Source organism: Salvelinus alpinus, chromosome 26 (genome assembly GCF_045679555.1).
Source record: "Salvelinus alpinus chromosome 26, SLU_Salpinus.1, whole genome shotgun sequence".
NCBI classification, from domain to species: Eukaryota; Metazoa; Chordata; class Actinopteri; order Salmoniformes; family Salmonidae; genus Salvelinus; species Salvelinus alpinus.
In genome coordinates this window covers 26,437,467-26,463,957 of record NC_092111.1, presented here as the reverse complement: position 1 = coordinate 26,463,957, position 26,491 = coordinate 26,437,467, and the positions used below count along the sequence as shown (strand labels likewise).

Sequence of the window (26,491 nt, the reverse complement as noted above, 5' to 3'; positions counted from 1 at the left end):
CATACAGACCTTCTCCAGATCCTTCAGGTTTCGGGGCTGTCGCTGGGCAATACGGACTTTCAGCTCCCTCCAAAGATTTTCTATTGGGTTCAGGTCTGGAGACTGGCTAGGCCACTCCAGGACCTTGAGATGCTTCTTACGGAGCCACTCCTTAGTTGCCCTGGCTGTGTGTTTTGGGTTGTTGTCATGCTGGAAGACCCAGCCACGACCCATCTTCAATGCTCTTACTGAGGGAAGGAGGTTGTTGGCCAAGATCTCGCGATACATGGCCCCATCCATCCTCCCCTCAATACGGTGCAGTCGTCCTGTCCCCTTTGCAGAAAAGCATCCCCAAAGAATGATGTTTCCACCTCCATGCTTCACGGTTGGGATGGTGTTCTTGGGGTTGTACTCATCCTTCTATTCCTCCAAACACGGCGAGTGGAGTTTAGAGCAAAAAGCTCTATTTTTGTCTCATCAGACCACATGACCTTCTCCCATTCCTCCTCTGGATCATCCAGATGGTCATTGGCAAACTTCAGACGGGCCTGGACATGCGCTGGCTTGAGCAGGGGGACCTTGCGTGCGCTGCAGGATTTTAATTCATGACGGCGTAGTGTGTTACTAATGGTTTTCTTTGAGACTGTGGTCCCAGCTCTCTTCAGGTCATTGACCAGGTCCTGCCGTGTAGTTCTGGGCTGATCCCTCACATTCCTCATGATCATTGATGCCCCACGAGGTGAGATCTTGCATGGAGCCCCAGACCGAGGGTGATTGACCGTCATCTTGAACTTCTTCCATTTTCTAATAATTGTGCCAACAGTTGTTGCCTTCTCACCAAGCTGCTTGCCTATTGTCCTGTAGCCCATCCCAGCCTTGTACAGGTCTACAATTTATCCCTGATGTCCTTACACAGCTCTCTGGTCTTGGCCATTGTGGAGAGGTTGGAGTCTGTTTGATTGAGTGTGTGGACAGGTGTCTTTTATACAGGTAACGAGTTCAAACAGGTGCAGTTAATACAGGTAATGAGTGGAGAACAGGAGGACTTCTTAAAGAAAAACTAACAGGTCTGTGAGAGCCGGAATTCTTACTGGTTGGTAGGTGATCAAATACTTATGTCATGCAATAAAATGCAAATTAATTACTTAAAAATCATACAATGTGATTTTCTTGATTTTTGTTTTAGATTCCGTCTCTCACAGTTGAAGTGTACCTATGATAAAAATGACAGACCTCTACATGCTTTGTAAGTAGGAAAATCTGCAAAATCGGCAGTGTATCAAATACTTGTTCTCCCCACTGTATATTCATATACAGTGCCGTGCAAAAGTATTTGCCCCCTTTCTAATTTTCTATACTTTTGCATATTTTTATACTGAATGTTATCAGATCTTCAACCAAAATCTAATATTAGATAAAGGGAACCTGAGTGTCACGGCCGATGCTGGAAGAAGACCAAGATGCAGCGTGGTCAGCGTACATTTTCCTTTTTTATTTAAAATGTCGCCAACAAAACAACAAACGAAAGAAACAACCGTGAAGCTTACAGGACGTTAGTGCCACAAACAAAGTTAACTACCCACCACGAAAGGAGGGAAAAATGGCTACCTAAGTATGGTTCCCAATCAGAGAGAACGATAGATAGCTGTCCCTGATTGAGAACCATACCCGGCCAAAACATAGAAACACAAAATCATAGAAGTGAAGGACATAGAATGCCCACCCAAATCACACCCTGACCAAACCAAAAAGAGACATAAAAAAGGCTCTCTAAGGTCAGGGCGTGACACTGAGGGAACAAATAATACCACAATTACTTATTTATTTCATAAACAAAGCTATGCAACACTCAATGCCCCTGTGTGAAAAAGTAACTCAATAACTGGTTGTGCCGCCTTTTAACTGCAGTGACTGGATGACTGCAATCAAATGTGTCCTGTAGTTGTTGGTCAGTCTCTCATGTCACTGTGGAGGAATTTTGGCCCACTCTTCCATGCAGAACTGTAACTCAGGGACATTTGTGGGTTTTCAAGCATGAATTGCTCGTTTCAAGTCCTGCCACAACATCTTAATTGGGATTAGGTCTGGACTTGGACAAAGCCATTCCAAAACTTCAAATTTGTTGCTTTTTACCCATTTTCATGTAGACCTGATTGTGTGTCTTGCTGCATGACCCAGCTGCACTTCAGCTTCAGCTCACAGACAGGGAACCTGACAATCTCCTGTAGAATTCTGATACAGAGCAGAATTCATGGTTCCTTCCATTAAGGCAAGTTGTCCAGGTCCTGAGGCAGCAAAGAATCGCCAAACCATCACACTACCACCACCATGCTTCACCGTTGGTATGAGGTTCTTACTGTGGAATGCAGTGTTTAGTTTTCGCCAGGCATAATGGGACCCATGTCGTCCAAAAGTTATAGTTTGAATCATCTGTCCATAGAACATTCTTACAAAAGTCTTGATGATCATCCAGGTGCTTTTTGGCAAACTTGTGTCAACTTTTTGTTTCAGCAACTTTGGTGGATGCGTGAACAGGCCAGCCCAGTACACCTTATAGTGACCAGGCCAGCCCAGTACACCTTATAGTGACCAGGCCAGCCCCGTACACCTTATAGTGACCAGGCCAGCCCAGTACACCTTATAGTGACCAGGCCAGCCCCGTACACCTTATAGTGACCAGGCCAGCCCCGTACACCTTATAGTGACCAGGCCAGCCCAGTACACCTTATAGTGACCAGGCCAGCCCCGTACACCTTATAGTGACCAGGCCAGCCCAGTACACCTTATAGTGACCAGGCCAGCCCAGTACACCTTATAGTGACCAGGCCAGCCCCGTACACCTTATAGTGACCAGGCCAGCCCAGTACACCTTATAGTGACCAGGCCAGCCCAGTACACCTTATAGTGACAAAGGCCAGCCCAGTACACCTTATAGTGACCAGGCCAGCCCAGTACACCTTATAGTGACCAGGCCAGCCCAGTACACCTTATAGTGACCAGGCCAGCCCAGTACACCTTATATTGACCAGGCCAGTCCAGTACACCTTATAGTGACCAGGCCAGCCCAGTACACCTTATAGTGACAAAGGCCAGCCCAGTACACCTTATAGTGACCAGGCCAGCCCAGTACACCTTATAGTGACCAGGCCAGCCCAGTACACCTTATAGTGACCAGGCCAGCCCAGTACACCTTATAGTGACCAGGCCAGCCCAGTACACCTTATAGTGACCAGGCCAGCCCAGTACACCTTATAGTGACCAGGCCAGCCCAGTACACCTTATAGTGACCAGGCCAGCCCAGTACACCTTATAGTGACCAGGCCAGCCCAGTACACCTTATATTGACCAGGCCAGTCCAGTACACCTTATAGTGACCAGGCCAGCCCAGTACACCTTATAGTGACCAGGCCAGCCCAGTACACCTTATAGTGACAAAGGCCAGCCCAGTACACCTTATAGTGACCAGGCCAGCCCAGTACACCTTATAGTGACCAGGCCAGCCCAGTACACCTTATAGTGACCAGGCCAGCCCAGTACACCTTATAGTGACCAGGCCAGCCCAGTACACCTTATAGTGACCAGGCCAGCCCAGTACACCTTACAGTGACCCTATAGTGGCTCTGTGGTGTAAATCATTGATTCAGTACTGCATGGAAACCAGAGGCTCATCCAGATAGGAAGGATGGTTCTCTTCACTAATTTGACTAAATAATTCTAATAAAACCCCTCAAGTCACCAGCCACAACCTAACAACCAATCTCAGTCCATGTGTGTGTGTATGTGTGTGTGTGTGTGTGTGTCATTTCCAGGCTGTGTGTGTGTGTCTTGGTGTGTGTGCGTGCGTGCGCATGCGTGGGTGTGTGTGTGCGTGCGTGTGTCATTTCCAGGCGGTGTGTGTGTGTGCGTGCGCGTGCATGTGTGTGTTGGTGTGTGTGCGTGCGTATGCGTAGGTGTCATTTCCAGGCTGTGTGTGCGCTCATGTGTAAACTTACGTGTGTCCCTATTCAGGATGTTCTCAATGGGTGGTGGAGGACCTGTCAGCAGCTGCAGCTGTGACCACATGATTACCTGAGTCCCTTCAATGTAAACGCCACAGTTTAGATTGAAATATGAGTGCCAGGCTGAACGCCACTAGACAATGTGTTGAGGAAGGGAGCGGGGAGAGAAAACAAACTTCCACCATGCTCCGAGGATCTGGTTTAAGTTTCAGCCATTCAGGACAGAAACACACAAACACACACACACACACACAAACACACACACACACACACACACACACACACACACACACACACACACACACACACACACACAAACACACAGCCACGGCGGTGGGTTGGAGCCTGGGAACATGCAGAGAGAGGGTCCTGTGTCAATAAGGAACAGTGGTGGGCCACAATAGGGCCTGCCTCAGACCACACCGCTGACAGACACCCACACAAAGGAGCCTGAAAGGACTCCCCCGCCATTCTCACACACACCAAAGAATGGGCCAGTGTGTGGCTGTGGTGGCGGGCTGCCCAGGGCTGTTTGATGAGTGTGTGTGTGTGTACATATACACACACAAACACCCAAGACGGACGCGGATGGACACACGCATGCACGCACACACACGCATGCAAAACACACACACACACACACACACACACACACACACACACACACACACACACACACACACACACACACACACACACACACACACACACACACACACACACACACACACACACTGAACACATAAACAAACACCCATACTTACAAAAGCAACATAAAAATTTCCTCATGTAAAGAAATTTACAGTAGTCTTAATTGTCAAACCCAGCAACAGGTTATTGCTGAGATCATTGCAGGAGTTCACAATAATATATAACCACTAAACTAACTTTGAATGTTGTGTAACACAAACAGTTATCTAAGGATAAATTATAGAAACTCCCCTTCACGTAATGCTGAACTATTTCTGTGTCTGTGTGAGCAGTGCTGAGATGACCAAACCAGAGATGTGTTGACTTACTGTAACCAAGGACCTGTAGCTAGATCTATGTCCTTGCTGAAAGTCTATGGCTGTAACAGAGGATAAGAGGTGAAGTGCTGCCACCTTGTGGCGGGGATAAAACCTTCATCCCTGAATGATTATTTCCCAACCTGACCACTAGATGGCAGCATTGAGTCTTATACAACTTTCCAATTTGGGTGTAAAGCTTGATTCCTCCCTGACCTTTGACAGCCACATCAAACAACAGTGTAAAGTGTCTTCCTATCACCTCAAGAACATTGCCAAACTCTGTCCCACCCTCACTCAGTCTGATGCAGGGAAGCTGGTCCATGCCTTTATCTCCTCAAGGCTGGACGACTGCAACACACCCTTCATCGGGATCCCTGGCAGGATTCTCTAGAAGCTCCAATACATCCAGAACACCCTCCATCAAAGCATCTCTGCACTGGTTCCTGCCTCATTCAGGATTTAATTCAAAACCCTCCTGCTGACTTTCCAGTGTATTAATGGAAATGCCCCTCCTTATCTCCAATAAACCCTCTCCCTCAATAACCCCACCCGCACCCTAAGGTCAAACAATAGCCTGCTCCTCCATGTCCCCAGGACCAAGCTTCGTCAGGACAGCCAACGTTCATTATGGTGTGTCCTGTCCTTTACATAGAGGTGCAAGACTATAAAGTGATGTGATTAAAAAACATTAAAAAATTAAACAGAGATTAAGTTTAAGCATTATCAAAGTTTTATTTTTAAAATGTATTATAGAGGAACAGTAGTACAATTGAAACAGAAAAAGGAGAATTTAATTTTGAAAAAACATATAAAGGAGTAACCTGACTTGTTTTGTGTTTGGGGTTGAGCCCAAGAAAGGCCCATTGGTTTTGCATCACTGTAGTTTGAAAAGAGAGTTGAAAAATACACCTTTTAAAAAAAGCTTGTTTCTGTATTAGTGTTTTGTTTGTTTTGTCCATTATAGTACAGCATAATAAAATCTAAAACAATACATCATCTTGAGATCATCGGTTGTACAGTAAGGGAGTCAAAGGATAGTATAAAAACAAGAAACAGGGTGGTTAGATGAATAAGCACAGGTGTGAACACACACACATATAGACCCAGAGAGGAGAGGAAGGCTAGGGTTGTGTTCATTAGGGCACAACGTAGCAACACATTTTGCAACGGAAAACAAAAACCAGTGTTTCTTATTGGACAAGTACAGATAGCATAGCACCTCCCCGTTTCACTTGTTTTCCGTTTTGTGCCTTCTGAACGCAACCAAGACACGACACAAAGCCAGGCCAAGGTTTTAAACACGCTAACTGCAGCGAACTGTGTGTTCCATTAAGTAAAATCAACTAGTTACATTTTTTTTCCTCCCACAGTGATTTGAAGGTAAATCATATTTTACAAACAGGGATGAGAAACTTACTATAGGTTTCCTTTAAATACATTTGCACTTTGAGAAAAGGGAGATCAAACATTTCCGTATAATTTTAGCACTTCAATATATATCCACTGCATATGGACAGAAACTGCTGCTCCTACATTTCAAACAATCCATATTTCTTATAAAATATGTTCTTAATGAAATAAAATGAAAAAGGAAAAGTAAATACATCTTTGTAAAGGACAAATAAAACTATATATGTATCTAGGGTAAAGTGAATGATTATTTTTTTTATAAAAACATTTAAATCTGACGATTACATACACAAGCAAGGATCTACATACTATAGAATTTACCTGGCTTTTTTTTAAATACATCATCTCAACAATAATAAACTATTTTGTTTGGACAAACAGATAGAAATTAACAGTCTTGATTGCATTTTGGAGTCAATATAATATTAAATAACAAAATGTTTTAATATTGTTCCATTCAGACCTTCTTTGGGGAAGCAAAAAAAGACAAAATGATTTTCATGAACGCCAAAAAAATAAGTAAGTGCATGTCTATGATGGCCATAGAGCTTCACTTTATATCTAACAAAGTGTTTTCCTACCTGGCAGACAAAATAAAAAGACTTAACAAATTCAATAAAAACTGATTGTAAAAATATCATCACTTTTGAAAATGGAGTTTCTCTTTCAGACTTCATAAATCACATATTATGATCTATCGGCACTCTTCAAATACCCCCTTACACCCAACGTTCAAGTTAATAATAGCATATATATATATAAACTCAGTACCTAACATAAACCATGTATATATATATATATATATATATATATATATAAAGTTATCTTCTTAACTTAGGTCCAGTACTGCCGGTAGCTCTATAAAATGGTATGTGAGTGTGTGAGCATTACATAAAAAGACAATAGCACAACAGTGTTCTATAGAGAGCTGATTAATACATATAACTGAGTCATTTCAAGCTTCATGATTAGAAACATCATATACAGCGTAGGTCCAGTATTTTGCGACATAAGCATTACAGCACCAATCATCTCCATCATTTGGCAAAATTCAAGCTTTAAATTAATGTCAAAATGCTTTATAAAGTGTTACTGTGTGGTGCTGTGATTCATACAAAGCACATAACATTTCCCCTCATACTTTCACTTGTTTTTTTTCTGAATCACTTTTTATTTTTTCTCTGCTTTATAAGGAATACAACAAGATTTTGGTAATGAGGCCTTATCTACTTCCCCAGAGTCAGATGAAGTCGTGGATATCATTTTTGTCTCTGTGTCCATTATGAAGGAAGTTAGAGGTACTGTCGAGAGCCAATGCTAACCAGCGTTAGCGCAATGACAGGAATTCTATGGGTATCTGTTAGCAAGTGAGTAGATGCCCATAGACTTCCAGATATTGCACTAAAGCTAGTTAGAGGTAGTTTTGCAAGCCAATACTAACTTCTTTCATACTGGACACAGAGACATAAAAATGGTATCCACGAGTTGAACCGACTCTGGGGAGTAGATAAAGGTCCTCATTGCCAGAATACCGAAGTATCCCTTTCATTTTCTCTCAGCATTTTTCAGTAGTTTTCTTATTTCCTGCTAAATCTTGGTGTGCGTTCTGCTTGGCACATAGCACAGCCCACTTAAATTAAACTCATAAATATGGCTGTGATAAATTAGTCACAAACAGATTTTTTGGTTCCAAGATTTGTGCATGGAAAAGATAAAAGATAAAATTATAATGTTCAGAACATCTAAACATAAAATCTTCCTGTCGGCAAATAATGCTCTCTTTCTTTGACGTACTTTATTCTAAAACACGCAGCTAACAATATACTTTCAGACTTGACAGAAAGTCCAAATCTGAAAGGAAACTTCTCTGATAACAGTTTACAACAAAACAGAAAAAAAGTATATTTAATAAGACCATAATAACTTCTCTTTCATAAATTAAATAATTAACATTTATTTTAAAGATGATTGGTCTATCGTAACTTAAACCGCTGTACACCACCAACCCCCTCCCCCAAAAAATAAAATACAGCACCATAAACCTGATTTCAATATTTCATTTTTATCTCTTTCTCTAGTGAGCACTAAGCCCAGAGTCTGACACATAGAATATCTGCACATCTTGGAGTCCCTCGCTACCAAAGCTTCTCTTTGTCTCATACACTGAACTGTGTAAATAACCTCAGGGTTTGATAGCACTTTGATTGTTTACCAGCTTTTTTTATTTATAATTCGTCAACTATTTTGTTTCTATCTGAGCAAGTCACTACTCGTTCTCAAGGGCAGCACCAGTGTCGCCCTCCTCCCAGTTGGATTGGTCGTTGTCGTTAGGCTCCTCCCCCTCCTCAGCCATGTCCTCGTCAGGCTCCTCCCCCTCTCCTCCCTCCTCGAAGTCATGGTCTTCACGGGCGAAGCCCTCCAGGGACTCCAGGCCCTCCTGTGTGGCCTGGTGGGAGTCCGCACATGCCACACAAACGCCGTAGCGCCGCGAGCCATGCCGGATCCCCACGCTGGCCGCCAGCATGAAGATCTTTTTACACACCATGCACTTGTACTTCTTGTCCTTTTTGTGCACCTGTAGGGATGGGAAGGGGGGGGAGAGCGAGACAAAGGTTAATGCTGTGTTCATGTTCTGTCGGAATAATTGGAAACGTGGAAATTAGAAACTCACGCTAAACTCCTGGAATAGTCATACATTTGCTCTTAACTCAGAAATATGACTGAGAAACTGCCACTACCCAATCCAATATTTCCGACTTTCCTACTTCTGAGGAGTAAATGAATGCAGCAAAAGACATGGAGGACACCTCTACAGCAGAAGAGCGAAGGACAGAGTGATGGAGGAGGAGGGTGGAGGACAGAGTGATGGAGGGGGAGAGAGAGGGGGAGGACAGAGTGATGGAGGGGGAGAGCAGGTTCGTGGAGACAGGGGGAGTATTGGTGGGTGTGTGTGTGAGTGATAATGTTTTGAAGAGGGAGGTGGTGTGATTTAAAAACAAGTAATTAAGGAAATCCAAGATGACATGGTTACAAGGACATGGTGTTTAGAGGCAAGCGAGGGTGTCTGAAGGACTCAGGTCCTCTACTCACCAGGGAATGTCAGTACAGTAGCTAAGGGAAGATGAGGGTGTCTGAAGGACTCAGGTCCTCTACTCACCAGGGAATGTCAGTACAGTAGCTAAGGGAAGATGAGGGTGTCTGAAGGACTCAGGTCCTCTACTCACCAGGGAATGTCAGTACAGTAGCTAAGGGAAGATGAGGGTGTCTGAAGGACTCAGGTCCTCTACTCACCAGGGAATGTCAGTACAGTAGCTAAGGGAAGATGAGGGTGTCTGAAGGACTCAGGTCCTCTACTCACCAGGGAATGTCAGTACAGTAGCTAAGGGAAGATGAGGGTGTCTGAAGGACTCAGGTCCTCTACTCACCAGGGAATGTCAGTACAGTAGCTAAGGGAAGATGAGGGTGTCTGAAGGACTCAGGTCCTCTACTCACCAGGGAATGTCAGTACAGTAGCTAAGGGAAGATGAGGGTGTCTGAAGGACTCAGGTCCTCTACTCACCAGGGAATGTCAGTACAGTAGCTAAGGGAAGATGAGGGTGTCTGAAGGACTCAGGTCCTCTACTCACCAAAGAATGTGAGTAGCTAGGGGAAGGTGCTGGGTGTTTTAGAGACTGAGGGGGTGTGGAGGTAGACTCAGGTGCAGGGTGTTTTAGGGACTGAGGGGGTGTGGAGGTAGACTCAGGTGCAGGGTGTTTTAGGGACTGAGGGGGTGTGGAGGTAGACTCAGGTGCAGGGTGTTTTAGGGACTGAGGGGGTGTGGAGGTAGACTCAGGTGCTGGGTGTTTTAGGGACTGAGGGGGTGTGGAGGTAGACTCAGGTGCTGGGTGTTTTAGGGACTGAGGGGGTGTGGAGGTAGACTCAGGTGCAGGGTGTTTTAGGGACTGAGGGGGTGTGGAGGTAGACTCGGGTGCTGGGTGTTTTAGGGACTGAGGGGGTGTGGAGGTAGACTCAGGTGCAGGGTGTTTTAGGGACTGAGGGGGTGTGGAGGTAGACTCAGGTGCAGGGTGTTTTAGGGACTGAGGGGGTGTGGAGGTAGACTCAGGTGCTGGGTGTTTTAGGGACTGAGGGGGTGTGGAGGTAGACTCAGCTGCAGGGTGTTTTAGGGACTGAGGGGGTGTGGAGGTAGACTCAGGTGCAGGGTGTTTTAGGGACTGAGGGGGTGTGGAGGTAGACTCGGGTGCTGGGTGTTTTAGGGACTGAGGGGGTGTGGAGGTAGACTCAGGTGCAGGGTGTTTTAGGGACTGAGGGGGTGTGGAGGTAGACTCGGGTGCTGGGTGTTTTAGGGACTGAGGGGGTGTGGAGGTAGACTCAGGTGCTGGGTATTTTAGGGACTGAGGGGGTGTGGAGGTAGACTCAGGTGCAGGGTGTTTTAGGGACTGAGGGGGTGTGGAGGTAGACTCAGGTGCTGGGTGTTTTAGGGACTGAGGGGGTGTGGAGGTAGACTCAGCTGCAGGGTGTTTTAGGGACTGAGGGGGTGTGGAGGTAGACTCAGGTGCAGGGTGTTTTAGGGACTGAGGGGGTGTGGAGGTAGACTCAGGTGCTGGGTGTTTTAGGGACTGAGGGGGTGTGGAGGTAGACTCAGGTGCAGGGTGTTTTAGGGACTGAGGGGGTGTGGAGGTAGACTCAGGTGCTGGTTGTTTTAGGGACTGAGGGGGTGTGGAGGTAGACTCAGGTGCAGGGTGTTTTAGGGACTGAGGGGGTGTGGAGGTAGACTCAGGTGCTGGGTGTTTTAGGGACTGAGGGGGTGTGGAGGTAGACTCAGGTGCAGGGTGTTTTAGGGACTGAGGGGGTGTGGAGGTAGACTCAGGTGCAGGGTGTTTTAGGGACTGAGGGGGTGTGGAGGTAGACTCAGGTGCTGGGTGTTTTAGGGACTGAGGGGGTGTGGAGGTAGACTCAGGTGCAGGGTGTTTTAGGGACTGAGGGGGTGTGGAGGTAGACTCAGGTGCTGGGTGTTTTAGGGACTGAGGGGGTGTGGAGGTAGACTCAGGTGCTGGGTGTTTTAGGGACTGAGGGGGTGTGGAGGTAGACTCAGGTGCAGGGTGTTTTAGGGACTGAGGGGGTGTGGAGGTAGACTCAGGTGCAGGGTGTTTTAGGGACTGAGGGGGTGTGGAGGTAGACTCAGGTGCTGGGTGTTTTAGGGACTGAGGGGGTGTGGAGGTAGACTCAGGTGCTGGGTGTTTTAGGGACTGAGGGGGTGTGGAGGTAGACTCAGGTGCAGGGTGTTTTAGAGACTGAGGGGGTGCGGAGGTAGACTCAGCTGCAGGGTGTTTTAGGGACTGAGGGGGTGTGGAGGTAGACTCAGGTGCAGGGTGTTTTAGGGACTGAGGGGGTGTGGAGGTAGACTCAGGTGCTTGGTGTTTTAGGGACTGAGGGGGTGTGGAGGTAGACTCAGGTGCAGGGTGTTTTAGGGACTGAGGGGGTGTGGAGGTAGACTCAGGTGCAGGGTGTTTTAGGGACTGAGGGGATGTGGAGGTAGACTCAGGTGCAGGGTGTTTTAGGGACTGAGGGGGTGTGGAGGTAGACTCAGGTGCTGGGTGTTTTAGGGACTGAGGGGGTGTGGAGGTAGACTCAGGTGCAGGGTGTTTTAGGGACTGAGGGGGTGTGGAGGTAGACTCAGGTGCAGGGTGTTTTAGGGACTGAGGGGGTGTGGAGGTAGACTCAGGTGCAGGGTGTTTTAGGGACTGAGGGGGTGTGGAGGTAGACTCAGGTGCAGGGTGTTTTAGGGACTGAGGGGGTGTGGAGGTAGACTCAGGTGCAGGGTATTTTAGGGACTGAGGGGGTGTGGAGGTAGACTCAGCTGCAGGGTGTTTTAGGGACTGAGGGGGTGTGGAGGTAGACTCGGGTGCAGGGTGTTTTAGGGACTGAGGGGGTGTGGAGGTAGACTCAGGTGCAGGGTGTTTTAGGGACTGAGGGGGTGTGGAGGTAGACTCGGGTGCAGGGTGTTTTAGGGACTGAGGGGGTGTGGAGGTAGACTCAGGTGCTGGGTGTTTTAGGGACTGAGGGGGTGTGGAGGTAGACTCAGGTGCTGGGTGTTTTAGGGACTGAGGGGGTGTGGAGGTAGACTCAGGTGCAGGGTGTTTTAGGTACTGAGGGGGTGTGGAGGTAGACTCAGGTGCAGGGTGTTTTAGGGACTGAGGGGGTGTGGAGGTAGACTCAGGTGCAGGGTGTTTTAGGGACTGAGGGGGTGTGGAGGTAGACTCAGGTGCTGGGTGTTTTAGGGACTGAGGGGGTGTGGAGGTAGACTCAGGTGCTGGGTGTTTTAAGGACTGAGGGGGTGTGGAGGTAGACTCAGGTGCAGGGTTGCACAATTACGGTAACTTTCCCAAAATATTCTGGTTTTCCAGAAATTCTGGTTGGAAGATTCAGGATTTCGTGATTATTACCACCTGAATACAATAATCCAACTAGGAATTCTGGAAAACCTGGGAATCTTGAGAAAGTAACTGTCATTTTGCAACCCGACTCAGGTGTCTGGGGGAAGGTGAGAATGTGGAGGAGGACAGCTATATTTTGGGGGAGGTGATGTTCCCTTTCAGGCCCTCTACTAACCAGGGAATGTCTCTTGACGGGAAGGTGACAGTGTAGAGGGAGGCTATGACACGGTGATGTGTGTGTTGGGTCTTACCAGGGAATGTCTCTTGACGTGCTCTCTGCGGGTGAACAGCTTGCCACAGATATCACAGCTGAAGGAGCGGACACCAGAGTGGATAATGAGGTGCCTCTTTAGTGTTCTCCGGTGCTTGGCGATGTAGTTACAATGGGGACACTTGAGCTTATTCAGGGCCGTGTCGGACGACTCGCCTGAGAAGAAAAACACAAACAGGTTATGAGTCAGGAGGCTGCTTTCTAATCAGCTGCTCAAACCCACATTGACAGACAATGAAGGGAGGATTTGGAGCAGTTAGTTGACGAGCCACCCGGACTCTGGTGGTACAACCCCTTTGATCTTCACTTGTCAATAGAAGAGAGGAGCTGTTGGGTGTGGTGGTGGGGTGAGGGGTGAGGGGGGTCCCCAGTGAGGGGGTATCATGTTACCATGGTGTTTATGGAAAGAGAAAACAGTCACTCAGAGTTACCCCCATAAAATACTAGAAACTGTGTCAGTTGCCATGGCAACTACTGCCTAGGGGACATAACAAAATAAGTCTAATTTGATTTCCCTACCGAAAACATGTAATTGTTTTACCATTAACCCACTGACATAAAACATGTAATTGTTTTACCATTAACCCACTGACATAAAACATTTCAGATTCATGTAGGAAGGAAAGAATCTTGAAGAAAATGTTCGGAAATGCAGTGCCTCGGCTGCTATGAACACATTTCACAAGATATCAACGAGATTAAAATTAAAGTGGGAAAATATTAGAGCCTCGATAAGCAACTACAAAATTGTGAAGAAAGATATTTGACAAATCTATGATGTAAAAAAGTGGAATCATAAAACCACACTAACTACTAAACAACCCCAGGGATAGCTATAGATAGTGACTAGTTAACTGATTGATTTGGCAAGGCTCTGTGCTATTCTGTCCCGCAGCACAGCCACCTGAACGATAGGGTTCTGCCTTTGTCTTTGTTTGTGCCGAGACACAAAAGCGTTGTCAAGCAGGCCAGGTTGCCAGGGGGCTGAGGAAAAGCAGGTCACCTGTGCTGTTCGTGTTCAACAGCATACAGTGTCTTTCACCACCGTGTGGGATATTTACATTTTAGTCGTTTCACTCCGATCCAGAGCCACTTAGAATAAGTTTTCCGATCACTGATCATAATCATATTAACCATCCACCAAGTTAGGTTCATGACATAAGGTTTGAAAACAAAATCGGTCATAAGTATAGTAATCTCTAATCTGTAAGCACCAAAGTCTGAACATATTTTTGAACAGACACTAAGCCAACTACTAGAGAGTATAATAGTAGGTACATGCAGCTTATACAAGAAGAGGACAAATCTTACCATTCTCCCAGGACTCTCCTTGCTGGGAGGAGTCTTGTAGGAGGCTGTACTGAATCTGGTTGGCCAGTTCTGTGAGAGGAGAAACAAAGAGATAAGAGGGGCTGAAAGGTTTGGGGGGGGCAGAAGGACACTACCTTACGTACACAAAAGACCAGGCCCCACAACCCCCCCCACCCCAGTTTACAGACCTATCCCCAGGGTCGTGTTCAGCAGGGCACACTGTAGGAAAAATGTTTTAAAAATAAATTAAGAAAATTACTTATTGGACAAGTCGTGGAGGTAGACCCTCCCTGTTTCATTCTGCTTTTGTGTTTTCTGTTTGGTGCCTAATCCCTGATGAATACGACCCTGGAGCTGCCTGTGTTCTGTCATCCATTCCCTAGACTGCCTGCCTGTCTGTCTGTAGAACACTTCCTCTAGCCAGGCCACTGTATTCAGCAGCCTCTCCCACTGGGCTGTGGATTATGCCAGGATGAAGCTCTCAGCCCTTCACTGAGGATCATGTTACACTGAACAGGCTTAATTAGCCATAGCTCTGGGCCTGGCCCTCAGAGCCTATTGTTAAGTACCTGACCACTGGTCCCATTCTCTATTCTGCATGCCTGGGTCAATATTTGGAATGGTGAGGACAGCCCCAGTGCATTAGGGGGGATTAGGGAGGGAGGGAGGGGCAGACCCTGACAGCTTTGCACCTCCAAGGGATTGGGAGGTTATTTAGTGTGTGTGTAAAGAGGCAGCAACCAGGAAGCTCGCACTTTAAAACAATCCAACGACCTTGTTTAGAGAGGAACCAAGAATTTATAGCCATAAGTCCAGCAACTCTGCTATGGTAAAGCAGAGGAATGGACCTCTGGTCACCTGAAGCTTAGGTGGTGTTCATTCGGCACCAAACAGAAGAAAACAGATTGAAACAGGGAGACTTATCCAATAAGAAATGCTCATTTATCCATTGCAAAATGTTTTAAAACAAATCCCTTCGGTCTCCTCAGAGTTGGGTAAATCTGCTTTCAATTTATTTGTACCCCATGTATGGAACAATCTACAGAGTTCCCTACAACTAGATGTTCTGGTGCCTCTCTGGCAGGTTAAAATGTTGATTGGGGAGTGGGGACCTCCTTGCTGAGGAATGTGATTGTTTTTCTGGAATATTTGTATTATATTGTATTCTACTTTGTAAATAGTGTATATGCAGGGCTCCCTTGCAAAAGAGATCTTGGTCTCAACGGGACCCTGTTAAAATAAAGGTAAATAAATATTATTTTTTAAATATTGTGCACTAATGCTAAACTGCAGATTCTCCTCATAGTAACCCATACTACTACAGTTACAGAGGAAGTGGAGCATCTCTAATACATAGATCTAGGCTGAAGAGAGACAGAAAGGGAGAGGTCAGAGTGCCAAATTAGGGAATTGTGTTGCTGCATTAATGATGACACACCAAGTTGCAACACCTCTCGCCACAATAAAACAGGGGAGAAGAAGATTTGTGTTGCGTTTAAAGGAACCTGGAGGAAGAATGTGTCCCCTGCTTTACTTCCTTATCCTGCAATAGGAGTGAAATCCCCCTTAATGCATGATATCATTCCATACAGCACACTGCTTAATGGGGGCAGAGCTGGCACTGTCTGTGAGCGTGTGTGTGTGGCCGTGACAGGCTCATAGAGTCAGAGATTACCCAGGGTTTCTGAGGTATGGTGTGGCAGGATGAGGACAGGAGTGGGGCCGACTTAAAAAGGACAGGCTGGCCATACTCATACCAGGCTGGCTGCTAATTAAAAAGATATACGGCTAGCGGAGGGCATGGGGCCTTCAGTCTGGATCAGACCTGGGTTCAAATACTATTCGAAATCTTTCAAACACCACCAGCGTTTGCTCAAGCCTGCCAGATGGGTGGGTTTTGCAGTTTGGAGACTATTCTATTGGTCCATTATGCCAGGCAAGTTCAAATCGAGTACAGATAAAGTATTTGAAATGATTTGAAACCAGGTCTGCTCGGGCTATTGTGACTCTCTCTAGTCTCTGACTAGCACTAGCAGGCTGCCATGTCCAGTGGAACAGGACAGACCTCTGGACTAACTCAGACCTCCACCAACTAAATACCATGACTAGAGGAACAGGACAGACATCTGGACTAACTCAGACCTCCACCAACTAAATACCATGACTAGAGGAACAGGACAGACCTCTGGACTAACTCAGACCTCCACCAACTAAATACCATGACTAGAGGAAGAGGACAGACCTCTGGACTAACTCAGACCTCCACCAACTAAATACCATGACTAGAGGAAGAGGACAGACCTCTGGACTAACTCAGACCTCCACCAACTAAATACCATGACTAGAGGAACAGGACAGACCTCTGGACTAACTCAGACCTCCACCAACTAAATACCATGACTAGAGGAACAGGACAGACCTCTGGACTAACTCAGACCTCCACCAACTAAATACCATGACTAGAGGAACAGGACAGACCTCTGGACTAACTCAGACCTCCACCAACTAAATACCATGACTAGAGGAACAGGACAGACCTCTGGACTAACTCAGACCTCCACCAACTAAATACCATGACTAGAGGAACAGGACAGACCTCTGGACTAACTCAGACCTCCACCAACTAAATACCATGACTAGAGGAACAGGACAGACCTCTGGACTAACGCAGACCTCCACCAACTAAATACCATGACTAGAGGAACAGGACAGACCTCTGGACTAACTCAGACCTCCACCAACTAAATACCATGACTAGAGGAACAGGACAGACCTCTGGCCTAACTCAGACCTCCACCAACTAAATACCATGACTAGAGGCATGGTCGTCATACCATGTCAGTCTAGGAAGTAAACAGAAAATGCTAGGCCTACACGTTCTCTAAAACAGGGCTGCTGTTTGGTCATCTAAACAACTGTTGGTACGGCCTACTTAAAGAATGTGCATGTGTTTATGTGTTGTCAGTTGGGGGACTGAGTGCTTGGTCTGACCATTGGCTACCTAAAGAACTGGTGTGAGAGGGGGGTGAGGTGACGTACCGGCATTCTCAGAGAGGAAGGAGAAGTCCTCCCTGGGATAGGAGGCTGAGGGCTGGATGAACATCCCCTCATCAAACCCTTCCTCTGGCTCTGGTGGGATGTTGTAGACGAACCGCCGCGTGATCTGTTTTTTCCTCCGTCCGCTCCCTGGCTGCACCCTCTGACCTTCCCTTTTCACCGCCACCACCCCGCCCGCCGCAGCCCCGGGAGCCGGCTCGTTCCAGACGAACACCGGCCCCGGTCCCGGAACGCTCGGAGGCTCGTTCTCAGCCGACTCGGACGAGTTCTCACATCCCCAGCTGGAGCTTCCCAGGGCGCAGCCCTCCCCCGCAGACAGCTCCACATCACTGGGCTCCTCCTTCACGCTGCCTCCCCCTGCCTGCTCCCCATCCTGGACATGACCACTGGCTTTGATTGACAGCTTGGACAGGATGCTGGTGGCCCAGAAGTTACTCCCAGGCTTCTTGTTGGTGCTGCCGTCTGAGCGCACCTGTCCAGCTCCGTCTTTGGCCACCGTTCTCCTCTTGTTGTAATCCACCACCACTGAGTCAGGGGCCTCCTGCTTGATGCTGATGTTGAGGGCTTCCTTGATGAACCCCCGACACGATCCCACCACCTCCGTCATCTGGAGGTAGGAGGCCACGGACATCACCTCAATGGCGTTCTGACTGGTCAGCAGGAGGTTACCGCTATACAGGAAGTCCAGGATGACCGAGAAACCTGCCACTGCCGCCACGTCGAGGTGGGTGTCGGTGACTGTGGTCGTCTGGTCACATGACGAGGATGATGAGGAAGTGTTCTCGCTCTTGGTCAGGCAGTAGAGGGTCTTAAAGTAGCGGCTCCCGGCTACGAGGATGTTCTTGTGCGCCCGGAACACCTCTCCGCTCACAACGATGTTGACGTCACAAAGGATTCCTCCCTTGCGTTGTTTGTTTAGCTCCTGCAGCAGCTGGTAGCAGTAGGAGTCCTGGTTAGGTTTGTTGTTCCTGTAGTAGTCTTCTGTCTCCATGTCTGTCCCCTGGGGGGGGTCCTCACAGCCAGGCCGCTCCAGCTCCTGGTAGACAACACACACCCCACACACACACAGAGAGCGAGAGAAACAAATAGATGAGCAGGATTAATGGCTAGGGACACACAAAGGAAAGGGACAATGACAGATGCACCTGGCAGGGGTGAAACTGGTCTGACTGGCTCCATAATGGGGGAGGTGTTTCTTCACCTGGTGGGAACTGGAAATGTGGTAACTACTTCCAAAGTACATTGAAATACAGTCATACAGCTGCTTCGGTTACTGTTACTCCCACTTTTGCAGAGAATTATGGGGCAGGTTCCCAGATCATGACGATTTTTTTGCCCAGGAATAGGGCCTAATCTGGGTCTGTGACAGCAGCTAATGGTGTTATAACCAATCATAACAGACGGAAACAGATGTAATTGTCCCAAAACCCCACCCACTACCTGTCAATATGATGGCTGATGGGAGAGAAATTCACTCTTCTTCTGCCTCCATCCCTCCCTCTATCTTCCCTATCCCTTCATGGGAGTTTCCCATCCAGGGCAGCAGGCCAAGCTGGTACGGAGGAGAGCCAGAGAGAGGGAGTACACAGCACTGCACTGACTGACATAACTGTTACTACACTAACACACTGCCTGCATACATTTCTGCCTCGTTTACGAATTGCATAGCAGATGTCCTAATCCTGAGTAATTTACATTGCTCGAGACCTGCATTCTCTCTCCCCCACCCCACTCTCCTTACACAGCTGGGTTTTCAGCTCAAGTAATTTATATTAAATCCATTTCTCTGCTCTTCGAGGTCCCCACCCCCCTCCCTACGCTGAGTGACTGGAAGGCCTTGTCCAGGCAGGCATGATCGGGGTTATTATCAGGAGCAGCAAGGCACTCTGTTCCTGCTAGCCAGGTCTAGAGGAAAGGAGAGAGAGGGCGAGAGAGAGAGCTAGCAGAGAGAAGAAGAGATAGAGCCAGGTCACCCCATTTACCCTCACAATACCAGGCTCTCTCCTCTCTTGCAGCTCATTGTTCAGTGCTGCTTTGTGCCTCACTGGGGTTTCTTTGTATGGCCCTGCACTCACACACTTATTAGATACAGCAGCTAAACCCTGGCTCCTCTGTGCCTGCTCTGCTCTTTGCTCCCACTTAACCAGAAAGGCCCTGACTTGACACTTGTGTGTGTGTGTGTGTGTGTGTGTGTGTGTGTGTGTGTGTGTGTGTGTAAGGGAGACAGGCTGCATGTGGCTCTCTAAGAGGGGCTAAGCCCTGAATAGGATAACAGGAAGGAAGACGCAGAATGATTCAATCATGCACACAACCATACAATGGGCTCAATGCCAGAGAGTCGGTCACCTTATTTTCTGCCCTAACAGGATGGGTAGTATTTGGAGAGGTGTGGCATTGACACTTTGAAAGGTGTGTGTATACAGAAGGAGGAGGGTGAGCAGGCGGATTAACCATCTCTGGTGAAATCGCCTGCTTCCTGGTTGCATAAAGAGGCATATTTACTATCTTTAAATAAATAAGAAATTGTCACATGCGCCGAATACAACAGGTGTGGACTTTACCGTGAAATGCTTACTCACGAGCCTTTCCCAACAACGCAGTTATAAAGTAAGACAATTATCAAATTAAATAGAAAATAGGAACACAAATAACAATAACGAGGCTTTATACAAGGAGTACCGGTACCAAGTCAATGTGCAGGGGTACGAGGTCGTAGAGATAATATGTACAGGTAGGGGTAAGTCACATTCACTGGATTAACAAGACGCAACAACTGACAGATCACAACGGTGGGGATACGTCCTGGTACTGAGGCAGTTTTAACCATAATAACTGCCACAGTAACCGAGACTGGTCACAATGGTTGGGGTACAGGCCTGCTACACTACTGAATGTAGGCCTAGGCTATGTGAGCTGGGCTGCAGTATGGAGGTACGGGAGTCAGGCTAGGACACTACTCTCTCCAGCTCCATACTCGGCTCATCCTTCATCCAGATGTGCCACGTGTTACGGACTGTGTTAGTGCTGCTGGATCGGCAGGTCTCGCACACTGCTCTGGCTGAGTCCAAATGAGAATACCATGGTGAGAAGACGGACCTCTGACGTGGCCATTTATTGTGAGCCAGGCCCAGTGATGTTATGGTGGAAACATGAGGTTAGAGTACTGGTAGGCTCGAAGCCCATTGACGTTCATCATCTAAATTAAATCTAGTACATTCAGGAGGTTTTCAGACCCTTCCCTTTCTCCACATGTCGTTATACAACAGCCTTATTCTAAAGTGGATTTGTAAAAAATTATAATCTCATCAATCTACACACAATACCCGATAATGGCGAAGCGAAAACAGGTTTTCCGAGACAGGATTGTGTCGAGGCACAGACCTGGGGAAGGGTACCAAAAAAATGTCTGCAGCATTGAAGGTTCCCAAGAACACAGTGGCCTCCATCATTCTTAAATGGAAGAAGTTTGTAAAGTAGTACAGAGTACAGAGTGATCCTTCATGAAAACCTGCTCCAGAGCCCTCAGGACCTGAGACTGGGGCGAAGGTTCACCTTCTAACAGGACAACGACCCTAAGCACACAGCCAAGACAACGCAGGAGTGGCTTCGGGACAAGTCTCTGAATGTCCTTGAGTGGGCCCAGCCAGAGCCCGGACTTGAACCCAATCAAACATCTCTGGAGAGACCTGAAAATAGCTGTGCAGTGTCGCTCCCCATCCAACCTGACAGAGCCTGAGAGGATCTGCCGAGAAGAATGGGAGAAACTCCCCAGATACAGGTTTTCCAAGCATGTAGCATCATACCCAAGAAGACTTGAGGCTGTAATCGCTGCCACGGGTGCTTCAACAAAGTACTGTGTAAAGGGTCTGAATAGTTACATAAATGTAATATCAGTTTTATAAAATGTTCTAAAGATGTCTAAATACCTGTTTTTTCTTTGTCATTATGGGGTATTGTGTGGAGATTGAGGGGGGAAACTACTGAATCCATTTTAGAATACGGCTGTAACGTAACAAAAATGTGGAAAAGGTCTGAATACTTTCCGAATGCACTGTATGTGAAATTCTGTGTTTAGGCTATTACTATCGAAGTATTACTAAAATGGACTGCAAATGCAGCCTAGGCCTATACAAACAGATTGAAATGACTTTTACAGTAGATCTACCTACCAGTTCTTAACTGTGTGATGTAGGCTACTGTTGGCTAACCTCTCACCATCCAGGAGTACAAATATAAAACACTTCCCCTTAAAACAGAGAGTAGAATTTGTGGAACAATATCCCAGAAAATAAAAACAAACCAAGGGCCCTTCGGGCAATGGGTGCCCAGGCTAACGTAACTACACACTACCATCCATTTACCATCCCATCCCTACCCTGAGGCCAGCTGGCTCCATACTCTCCCCTAACCCGACCGTCTCCCAGATGCTAGAACAATGCGGCAGTGTGTCTGGCCCTAAGGTGTGGGTTGGGAGCAGGCCTCCCAACAATGCAAATAGCTCCTCATTGGGTTGACGGATTCCAGGGATGAATTGTCCCCCTCCCGGACTTTGGTCCGGAATTGGGTGAAGAAAATTATGCCATTTCATGTGCTGCCACAATGTAGTTCACACAGGAATTATATTCAAAACAACATTAGGCTACTATATATGGGGAAAAACACCACAGGGAAAATCATCTTTGCATATTTAAACTTTGACATTAACAACTGCACAGAAAATCAAGAAATTTTAAAGGCATCTAAAATCTTTTATTCCCAAAGCTACGAAATGAAATTAGGCTATAGGAAAGTGTTTGATTATATGGTGGAGCTACTGTCTTATCCCTCACTATCCCTAACCTTTAAACCCTGACCAAGCAGCCAGGGTAGTCTTGTTTTCAGGGAGGAGGACTACTTCTTCTCTAATCCCTCCTCCCACTGCTTTCCTTACTAATTAGTGATGTGTACAAGTTAGTGGATCCCTTCACTTTAAGTCATTCTGATTAGTGATTGCGTATATCGGATGGAACTAACCCTGGTGGTCTAGCAGTGTGATCCAATCCTCTTGCATTTCACTGACAAATTAGAGTCAAATTGTGGCTGCATGCTCTTAATTCCCCTGACAGGTTGAATCAGAGTCAGGATAAGAGGTGATAGGGCCTAGATGTCAAATAGGAAACTGGGCTCTGTAGTTGTTTTTTTATATACTGCTGTGATTACTCTTTAACCCTGTGTAAAAACCCTGTAATTACTACGGTAGCTAACAACATTGTTAGATAGGATTTTAGTAATTGCTTTGTATTTGGGTAGCAATGGAGTTGGGCAGGTTTTGTAATTACACAAGTGGAATGTTCCATCTCACCCAGAAGGTGTTTCATAGTCCTATGATGAATATTCCAAACGTGATTTATTTGCAGCAATATACACATTCATAATTTTGACATTGGGAACAACATCAAGTAATCAATCGTTGATACCAAGCCTAGGGGAAAGAAGCCGTGGTGATGGTCTGTCATGGTTTCAGTCCTTCTGTACATACAACCTGACAATGTATAGCTTGGTAATTATATGATACAAAACATACCATAAAAAACCCTATTAATCCATAAATGTATGGGTTGACAAGGTCAGATGGTGCCATGACAACCCATGCTGCTGCCAATATACATACACTACATGAACAAAAGTATGTGGACATATGCTCGTCGAATATCGCATTCCAAAATCATGGGCATTAATATGGAGTTGGTCCCCCCTTTGCTGCTATGAAAGCCTCTATTCCTCTGGGAAGGCTTTCCACTAGATGTTGGAACATTGCTGTGGGGACTTGCTTCCAATCAGCAACGAGCATTAGTGAGGTTGGGCACTGATGTTGGGCATTTAGGCCTGGCTTGCAGTAGGCGTTCCAATTCATCCCAAAGGTGTTCGTGGGGTTGAGGTCGGGGGATCTGTGCAGGCGAGTCAAGTTTTTCCACACCGATCTCAACATACCATTTCTGTATGGACCTCGCTTTGTGCACAAGGGCATTGTCATCCTGAAACTGGAAAGGGCCTTCCCCAGAACTTTGCCACAAAGTTAGAATCGTCTAGAATGTAATTGTATGCTGTAGCATTAAGATTTCCCTTCACTGGAACTAAGGGACCCAGCCCAAACCATGAAAAACAGCCCCAGACCATTATTCCTTCTCCACCAAACTTTACAGTTGGCACTATGCATTTGAGCAGGTAGCGTTCTCCTGGCATCTGCCAAACACAGATTCTTCCGTCAGACTGCCAGATGGTGAAGAGTGATTCATCACTCCAGAAAACGCGTTTCCTCTGCTCCAGAGTCCAACGCGGGCGAGGTTTCCACCACTCCAGCCAATGCTAGGCATTGCGCATGGTGATCTTAGGTTTGTGTGCGGCTGCTCGGCCATGGATAGTGGATACCCATTTCATGAAGCTCCCGACAAACAGTTATTGTGCTGACTTTGCTTCCAGCGGCAGTTTGTAACTCGGTAGTGAGTGTTGCAACTGAGGACAGATGATTTTTACTCGGTTCAACACTTTGCAGTCCCGTTCTGTGAGCTTGTGTGGCCTACCACTTCGCAGCTGAGCCGTTGTTGCTCCTAGACGTTTCCACTTCACAATAACAGCACACACAGTTGACAGGGGCAGCAGGACAGAAATTTGACAAACTGACTTGTTGGAAAGGTGGCATCCTATGACAGTGCCATGATGAAAGTCACTGAGCTCTTCAGTAAGGCCATTCTATTGCCAATGTTTACCTATGGAGACTGCATGGCTGTGTGCGCGATTTTATACACCTGTCAGCAACAGGTGTGGCTGAAATAGCCGAATCCACTAATTTGAATGTGTGTCCATATACTTTTGTATATATAGTGTATGAACCTATTGTAACCTTTTCACTGAAAGAATTGCATGTGGGTCAGGAAGGGAGGGTAGGAAGGGAGGGTAGGAAGGGGTAGCTAGCTGTCAAGCTGCTTGGACTTGATTTACCTCTCCTCCTGTCCAACCTAGCCCGTGACACACCATCTATGGATTCTGGGGAGTCATCTAGCACAATGCCTCTAATTTAGCTGCTCCAACGGGAGGAGGGGAGAAATGCGCCAGAGGTCATTCTGCATTCTGCTCTCCACTGTGCAAAGCAGAACAGAGAAGGGGGGGTAGGCAGGGGTGCGGTTCACCAGCTAGCAAAGCAAGCTAGCAATCAACCAAGGTAGTTGCTGGGGTAACAAAAGCGTTTGTTGAATGGTTACAAGTACATTATACTCTGGCACAGAAGAAAACATACAACTCCAGGGCAAATGTTAACAGTAGATAGCTAGCTAGTATGTGTATTGTCCTTGAAGCTATGGTAATATAAAATAACACCCTAAGGTAGCTAGCCACCAATGTGACTCCCATTACTTGTACGTGGAATAGCAAGTTAATGGGAGTCACACTGTCACTGGGCTACAGGCTAGCCAGATTTGTTTCGCTAGTAATTGGTTTCTGTATAAATGTCACCATTAAGCACATTTTAATAAACGTGAGCTGTAGCTAGGTATTTAGATTAACATGGGAGCATTGGGTAGGCTAGCTACCTTTAACGATCAAACATGTCTGATTAGAACTAGCAAGTAACTAGCTAAAAAGTAGCTAACGTTAGCTAACTAGGAAGCAAGCTGGATAGCCTCTCCCGGGGAAATGGAACTGCCAGGGAACTGAAACTCAGCTGAGCGTAAATATTGGCTAACTAAGTTAGACACAACTCAAAATGATAACCATAAATTACGCTGTAGACACTTTACCTGCTTGGTCGGATCATTCCTTCCGTGCTCAGAAGACAGATGATGTCTCAAAAGCAAGGCCCGCTTGTAATTTCGACTGCCTTTCACCAGCTCGTCGTTGTTTTTAGTGGCAATGTTGTGACACCAGGAGCAAGACATAAGTCCCGTCTCCTGGCAAAATTTGAGCCATGGGAACTCCTGTCGCCATGATGCTTGGAATAGCGAATGTTTCTGGAGTAACGTCTGCGGTCTCATTTCTACCCAAGACTTCCTGGCACCACCCGTTTCCTGCTCCCCGTCTCCCCCGCTCCCCGCTTCGCCTCTGTCCTCGCTGTTCAGGCCGTTACCCGCTGTCCAGTTACTCCCTTTCCTGGACTCGTCTTCTCTGACAGTTACTGCCACCCAACCGACACGATCCTCTCCGTTCCCGTCTCCCCAGTTGCCCCCTTCCGGGTCCTCTGCCTCTGGTTCTGTGCTATCGCTGACAGATCCCCCACCCTCCACTCTCTCTTGCGATGGTCCTTTTGCCCCCAGATCCCTATCCTCTTCTTGATCTGGTCGGTTCCCGTTCAAATTTCGGTCTTGACAGGCCTGGGCCTCCCAGCTGTTACTGTTGCTCCCCCCGACACCACTGGAACCGGTTACGGCTAATCCACCTCCTCTGAACGCCAGCGACCTGCGGTTTCTCTCCCCAGACATTTTCTTAATATATTAAAATATACCACTTTCTTAACAATATCCCTACCGACTAATTTCGATATATTTAAGTATTCTATGTTGCGGATCCGAATTATATGTCTGTTTATCGTTTTTTCCTACTTTGGCCTCCTGGTGAGAGTATGTAGGTTATGCGGAAATAAATAAAGCTTTAAAACGCATAATGAATTTCAGGGTTCTAGCTGCGTCCGCGCAGGCCCTACAGAGGTCGAATGGCAACGACTTTCCCCACAATGCACTTCGACCAGAGAAAGGGGGGTCGTGGGGGGTCATTTAAAGGAAGATGGGGGTGCTGTTCTTTTATAGCTCAACGCTGTTTACAGCAAGGGGTCTTTTGTGTGAGTGGCTGCACCCATTTCCCGCGTGCTTTTCATCTTTGGTTTTGCTTGTCTCCAACCAACAAATCCTTGTCCTCCTTTCAGACCTCCTGCCAAGCGGGGTGACGGTGCCCTTGTATTTAACTGCATCAAACAGATCTAGTGCGCACCTATGGTATTTGTATTACATTCATTTCAATGGGCAGGTACAACAAATGATCCAACCAAACGCACAA

At 46.9% G+C, this 26,491-nt stretch overlaps 1 protein-coding gene across 1 annotated transcript; it reads right to left on the bottom strand.

Moving 5' to 3' along the window:
- Window positions 1–5,699: 5,699 nt before the first annotated feature.
- On the bottom strand, window positions 5,700–26,318 carry LOC139555075 (zinc finger and BTB domain-containing protein 10-like). The gene is made up of 5 exons (XM_071368540.1): window positions 25,243–26,318; window positions 17,453–18,506; window positions 14,414–14,482; window positions 13,083–13,258; window positions 5,700–8,972 (listed from the first exon to the last, which is right to left on the bottom strand). Exons 1-5 carry the CDS (start codon window positions 25,918–25,920, stop codon window positions 8,664–8,666), a joined length of 2,286 nt encoding a protein of 761 aa, XP_071224641.1. The 5' UTR covers window positions 25,921–26,318; the 3' UTR covers window positions 5,700–8,663.
- Between the last annotated feature and the right edge of the window lie 173 nt (window positions 26,319–26,491).